The sequence below is a fragment of the Rhipicephalus sanguineus genome, chromosome 2, assembly GCF_013339695.2.
Source record: "Rhipicephalus sanguineus isolate Rsan-2018 chromosome 2, BIME_Rsan_1.4, whole genome shotgun sequence".
Lineage (NCBI taxonomy): Eukaryota > Metazoa > Arthropoda > Arachnida > Ixodida > Ixodidae > Rhipicephalus > Rhipicephalus sanguineus.
In genome coordinates this window covers 183,272,909-183,280,084 of record NC_051177.1, presented here as the reverse complement: position 1 = coordinate 183,280,084, position 7,176 = coordinate 183,272,909, and the positions used below count along the sequence as shown (strand labels likewise).

General features: G+C 47.7%; 1 protein-coding gene across 2 annotated transcripts in view; it reads right to left on the bottom strand.

The window, feature by feature from the left end:
• Window positions 1-256: 256 nt before the first annotated feature.
• Window positions 257-7,176, bottom strand: part of LOC119383910 (uncharacterized) — a 114,604-nt gene continuing 107,684 nt past the window's right edge. For both annotated transcript variants that reach the window (XM_037652184.2, XM_037652183.2), the window contains exons 8-9: window positions 1,294-1,563; window positions 257-509 (exon numbers count right to left, since the gene is read on the bottom strand). In XM_037652184.2, the coding sequence (XP_037508112.1) occupies window positions 382-509; window positions 1,294-1,563 (398 nt within the window). In that variant the 3' untranslated portion in view covers window positions 257-381. The remainder of the gene's footprint in view (window positions 510-1,293; window positions 1,564-7,176) is intronic.

Sequence of the window (7,176 nt, the reverse complement as noted above, 5' to 3'; positions counted from 1 at the left end):
GGTTAGAACGATAGAAAAAGCATTAACACAAGCATCCGCGTCTTCTTCCATAATGGTCAGACTCTCTATGATTGTTAAAATGTAAACGGAAATAATTATAAACCGAACAACTGCCACTATCCGCATGTCAAGTGCTATACAGAAAGGGCCTAAGTTTGCGAGTTTGCGATTCAGCCTATATACGATAGCGCTTTACAAAGGATAACTGTCAGCATGTCTTATTTAAGAAAACGCGCATTATGTTCATAATATATATTTATTCCTAGGTTTAATCATGCCGAGTTCAAACAATACATGATGATTTTCCAGGCATCATTTTTCGCTATCAGGTCAAGTGTTTCAGTGAGGTGATCCGTCTGCTGGAAACGTCAATATTGCTCTTCACAGTGGCGTTGTTGTAGCACAGAGCTTGGCGAGCGCAGAACGGTTCACCTTGGACGTCTCAGTTTTCGGTAGCGACTCGAAGAAGAACACGCCACCGTAAAGGTGCTTGTGCACGGCGAGGTTTTCTGGGGACGAGAATACGTACGCAAAGGTACTTTGAACGACAGTGACAAAGTAATGTTAGACGACCTAAATACATTCAGAACGTCAAAGCAACCCATTTTGGGATAGCATGCTACGAATTGAGTTCATAGTTGTCGAAAAAATCATAGCTCTCGAGAAAATTAAAACGAAATGTCTGTTCAATGAAACAATGACATCAACTTTGGTTGACTGCTCATAAGCACGCTACTATGAATGTTAGGTGGCACAGATTTCCTGATTTTATGAATTTTTGTTAAACAATACATTTACCTAATGTACCACTTACTTTATGGGTCCTTAGAACAGACAAGCTTTTTTTTAAAAAAAGAATTTCGCCAGAAGAGCAAGACAATGCGATATCATCAGTTTTGAATATTATACCCAGTCAGATTAGCAAGTTTAGGGGCAGTATCAACTGCAGTAAACGTGACCTCTCTAAGAAAACTGGTGTGTAGCGTCGTGTCCAGACCCACATGTACGGAGAGACAGGATGACCACGACAAGCCGTGTATAGAACGTTAGTATTGATGACGAGATCCGTAACGCTCACCTAAGCGTCCTTACTCAGCACTATGTTTCATGTGAGCTAGCAACCTTCTGCGAACGCTTTGCTATGTGTGCTAACACTGAAATAGCTAACGCTATATATTCGAACACTAAAGCATGAACTTTTCGACGAATTATCAACGTCGATTTCGGTGTTACCAAGTTCATTCATACAGCACAAATTATTTCCTGTACATTCTAGTCCGAAAGACGTTTTACCTGCGATCGTTTTCTTGATTCTTTCAGCAAGCAGCCGGAGTCCATCTTCGTCACCCGGTTTCTTAGCCACGACGGCGGCCGCGGGCGCCTCTCCATATTCCTCGTGTTCGAGTCCAACCACCGTCACTTCGACGATGTCTTCAGAATGCTTATGCAGGAGCAGTCCCTCAAGCTCAGCGGGTACGACCTGATTATCCATGCACTTGATCATCTCCTTAATCCGCTGCACGAAGTAAAAGCGGCCGTTTTCGTCATAGTATCCGGCGTCCCCTGATCACGTCAGAAGGAGAGAAAAGGTTAGGAGGTCAGTCTTACGACCCGCTTTCTGCAGTCATATCTAAACAAAACAACTCACAGCGTCCCCTATGAATTCGCCTTAGACGACTCGAAGGCGAAAGCCATCCGGTGGAGCTATTTTACCGGACGCTTTATGTTCAGCAAACGCCGTTTTTCAGCAAACGTCGCTTTGTTTTTCAGATTTTTTTTTGTCACGCGAATGCTGCAAAGGCGTAGTGGGCGCGCAGCTCGCGCGTTGACGGGATATTTTTAATACTTCACAACGCGACCTTGAAACAAAAGTCTAAAGCTATCGCCTCTAATCTTTTTTAAAATTCAGGAGCCCTTCCTCTATCGGGCAAATCGGGACAAACGAAGCACAGTACATATCGCAGAAACGAACACAAGACAAGACGACGACGGCACGAGCCCACTTCTCTTGAGTTCGTTTCTGCGCTCGGTAATGTGCTTAGCAATGGCCAACCAACACGGGGTGCTATCCAGAACTTTCACCATTTTCTATATAATTTGGCATAGGTGTGACGTGTGCAAAATGGTGACGCAAACACATAAATTGCTTGCGCAACGTGACGTAAGGGGGGCCTTGAAATACAAAGAAACGTGCAATTAGGCAACATTTTATTTCTTTAACTGCTAACACAACAACAAAATAAAACAAAACTAAAGCGTTTAACTTTGAAGTCGTCAAGCAGACAGTATCATCTGCAATTTGGCACCATTTTTGAAGATGAGCGACGTAGCCATGAGCAATCATAGTAACTTTTCCAGCCACTACGCGAGCCAGCCAAGCCAGCGCCGACATTGCCGACATCGCGATGTTTCGTTGTGACAGCTCCCCCTCTAACCACCAGTTTCGTTTAGATCTTCTGTGGTTATGTCTGCAGAGAGCCGGACAGTGGGCCGCGATGTTGAATTTTATTACCGGTGACCCTCATATGGGGAGGGTGGCTTGCGACTTACTGCCGGACGTGCGACGGGAGCTGTGGCAGACGCTGACAGAGCACTTTAACCGTGTGGGCCTCAGCAGCGGGCCGCCGCCGGAGTGCCGACGGCTATGGCGAAGTAAGGTGGCGGCAGCGCGAGCCCGAGGCGCGGAATCACAGCGCAATCAGGTGAGCTTGCGTTTCACTCGGGTGGTCTACGTTTCAGCTACGCACTTGCTTATTGCAGAAGAAGAGGCGGAGGGCCGTTTGATTGGGCGACGCATGTTTCGGTGGACGACGCCCGCATCATTACAATTGTGCGCGTAGACTCCGTGTTGGGCTGCGGCGGCCCTTTGTTCCAAAGGCCCGCGGCATCCAGAAGCGCTGCTGATAGTAGAGAGGTAAGGAGCTGCACAGCATGACAAGTAATAATAATGCCCCTTCTGTTCCTTCTCTCTTTTAGATGCAAAGCATCTTACAGCGGCGGCATGTCCCTCATTATCGTCGGCGTCCGCACTCACACTGCACATGCGCAACTCTCCTCCTTCCCCCTCTCCAACAGCTGCGCGTTACTCTCTCCACTTCTCTCCTACCACCTGCTTGCGCTTCTCCTGCGTTCTCGCTTGTGCTCTCGCGGCGCATGCGCTATTCTCCTCCTCTAGTCTCCTCTCCTTCAAGTGTGAATATAAAGCGGGTAGAGCGCTGCGCGCGTTCAGTGCAGCGCTTGCTTCGGTTGACTCCTCTGAAATGCTCGACATACCGAAATTCTCTCCTGCGCAACGCCGCGATGATCGCCAGTGCATGCGCGTCCCCTCCCCCTCTCTCTCCACTCCTACGCTGCTCCCCTCTCGCGCGCCTGTCGACTGCGTTCCCCGCTCGCCCTGTGAGAATTAACCACTGATCTCCACTAGGAGGAGCTGGATGACGCATCGAGCCCGCGGGCGTGAAGCCACCGGAAGCCGCCGTTTTTGTCCCGGAAGAGACCTTTTCTCTTCTTTTTTAAAGAAATACCTGCCTGTAGCGCAGTAAACTGTACGAATCGACCGGAAAAGTCGTGAGGGAAGACATTTCACGTGTAAGTACCTCAAAGTTGCATTACTTTTTACTCATTTTGTACGTTGCAGCACTCCGCCGTATTCAGGCGGTGTCGGCACGGCGTCTGTCATCTTTCGTGTAGCGTTCGTCGGCGTATAAAGTGAGGCGTAATCGCAGAGTTTGAAAAAATAAATAAGAAAAACGATCATAACAACAGCTACCAGCCGAGAATATTTTAATTGCGCGACTGAGACGGACAGAAGACGCCAGCTTCCGGGACAAACAGGGGACCTTCCGGTGGCTTCACAAGCGCCCGCCTCGTAGAGCGGGGATGCGCCGTCCAGCATTTTTAATGGAGGTCAGTGGAATTAACGGCCAGGCTAGAGGGAAGACACGACGCGCGTAGCGTTCCTGTTCTCGTTCCACGACGCGAGGTCGGTAGCATGCCCAACGAACGCCAAAGGAACGCGATCGTGCAAGTGCTCCGGCTTCGCATCGCCTCATGTTTAACGTGATAGCGTAAAGAGCTCGTTTTTTTGTTGTGTTGGCGGTTCAGCGTCTAGTTTATTTCAATGAAGGGAAAGCTACGGGGGCGGAGCGTCTGCACATGTACTGCCACGCGAAGTAGTCCGGTTTGGCGCGCGTCTCGTAACGCCGTGGAAAGTGATGGCTAGCGTTGCATTTCGACACAAACGCTGCTCGGCGTCTAAGGTACGGGTAAAATGCGCGACTTTTTCACGCACGCAAAAACGCAAAGTGACAACGTATAAAGTAAAAGAAATACAAACATCTCGCTTGTGTGCGCTGCGTTCCGTCTCAAAAAGCTACATGTAGAAAATGAAGCAGTATTTTATATATCCCACGCAGAAAATACGGACGCAATTGTGGGACTACATTCATATTGACGACGTACGCGACAGGACTTTGACCTTCCTCATGTCATGATAGACAGTCATATTCGCTAAACCCATTTACCGTCGCATGCCAATTTCGGTCGACGCCTAGCTAAGCGGTCGCTCACGATCGAGAGGAGCCAGACGTAGGCGGCTAGATAGATAGATAGATAGATAGATAGATAGATAGATAGATAGATAGATAGATAGATAGATAGATAGATAGATAGATAGATAGATAGATAGATAGATAGATAGATAGATAGAAACGCTCAAACTGCCTTGGGTTTGCTAAGAAATGCTCCGAATTTAAAATGAAATGAGAGACAAATTTCTAGGATCGGATGGGATTTTGACCCGCGCCCTCTGCGGGGCAGTCGAGTATTCCACCACAGTGCCACGCTGGTGCTTGTAACTCCTTCGCAAAAATACTCTATACTGGCGTCATGTCGGGCAAGCAATCGTGTTAACATATGTAATATAGCGTGGCAGAAGAGTAAAATAACAACCTGGCGTCACACAATGCGAATTGCGCAAGGAGTCGGTCGTTGAATGCTTCTAAATCGCTACAAAGGGCTGAGCCATAATTCTTTATCGTCATCAGCCACAACACAAAGTGCGCATAACGCCTTACAGATGTGTAGCAGGTGCCACGATTCCTCGAAGAATGACGAAAAATGGCATAGTGGCTCCTTCGCTACTTCAGGTGATTTATTGCGTAGTGGGTACCTTGCATATATACTTGTATTGCTTGCCCCAAGAGAGTATACAACGGGCTCTAGAAAGGCCGCTCTTCTAGCTTTCGCTATTACTGTGCTGCATGTTCCGCACAGGCCTGGCGATTTTTAGGGGCGAAGCTCCTTAAAGCGGCACCCGTTCGTCCCTCGTAGTGCGTAACCAGTCGTAACGCTAGTACCAGATCTTGACCTCCAAGGTGGTGCCGGTGGGAGATTTCTCCTGTGCGTTGTTGAACAATAAAAAATTCGCAGCGTGCGCGTTAACTAAAAGCCGAATTCTTCTGTCTCTCATTCCCCATTAGCAGCCATTGGCATGTTCCTGTAGGAAACGTTAGTAGAAGTAGAAGTGTAAGTGTTAGCTAAAAGCCGACTTCTTCTGTCTCTCATTCCCATTAGCAGCCATTGTTTACCTCCAAGGTAGTGCCTGGTGAGATTTCTCCTGTGCGTGATTAAACAATAAAAATTTTGTTCAAAACGCCGTTGATTGATGAAATAAACCAACGAAAGACGCCAGATGTTTTCTAAAAGCAAAACGAAAAGACGCCAGATGTTTCTAAAGCAAAACGAAAAGGCGCCAGCTGCTTAACGAGAGACGCCAGATGTTTTCTAAAGCAATGGTTTTCTAAACAATGAAAATTCACAGCGTACATGTAAAATTAAAGTGAGCTGCAAGTCGTCATAACTCTCATCGAACCTTTAGTATAAACGCGCCCGATCTCACGTCGGTGATGATGTACTGGGCAGAATTCACGGAAGATTCACGGTTTACCGATGAACCTCCGCAGCTTCGCCCACTCATCATCATTCACTTCGTGGATATGCTGTGATTTTTTATCGGAACAGCGGTCTCGCACATCAGAGAGTACACTTAATGACGTGCTGCTTCTGAGATCGTGCTCTCTGCCTTTGCACAAAGCATTCAGCCAGCTAAAGAAATCGTAATTGACTTTTGAGAAAATAAATACTTATGACTTTGAAGGGTACACTGGTCTGTTCTAGTTGGCAGGAATTCGTGGCACAGTTGCTTCCGCTCCTCCGCAGAACGTGGGAAAAACGTGTTTTACCCCTGTCCCACTTTCGAAGAGGAGGGAAAGGAACTACATCACAAGTGAAATGCTGTTTATGATTATGTCAATTTCAAAGTATTGCACGCAGAAAAAGAAACCGTTACGAACCGTTACGGAACATTTTTTTTCGTTCCAGAACAGAAACGGAACGGGACTTTTTGCAGTGGAACGAAGCTAAAACCGAAACGAAAAACATTTCGTTCCGACACCCTGATCTCGACCCGTTCAATTGCATGACTAAGGGCAAAGTGCGAATCACACAACAAAATCCCACGCTGATGTCAAATGAATGCTCCCCGTATACAATCGGCAACAACCATAGATACGGTTGAAATACATGAATGCGTGTTTCGCACATGGCCGTATCATATAGCAAGTGAGAAACAGCTGTACAAAAAAAGTCACAGTTTCGCCGCAAGGGCGAAGCAATGAATGCGAAAGCAAGAAACTAATGCTATATGAAGTGAGGCTCGCCAATGGATACTCTCAGTTTGAACAGCACTCCTGTTGCAAAGGCGGCCGAAGCAGCGAAGAAAACTAGCGTGCTTCAAGTGTCGAGCTGTGACACTTGATAGTTGGCGCTCATCTTCTGTTTGTTCGTTTAGCGGCGTCCCTTGAGCTCGAGTGACCTTCGTACGCTCCATAACATGAGCGCGGACATCCTCTTGCCCTCACCACGAGAAAACCGCGCGAGCAGACAGCGGAAGGCCAAGGTTCTCCCTGCGCAAATATAAGAAGCGAGCGAGCTCGCCGACGACTTTTAAATGCGCCCGTCGCGCTCCTAGCGCCATCTCGCTGGTAATGAAGAAACGCTCATACGCGCCTGCCGTCTCTGAGTCCGTCCAGCGGTAAAGGGTGTGTATATAACGCTCGCCGTTAGCTACGTGGAGGATCAGCGTTTCGTGGCATAGTGGCTAGCACCACTCGCTGC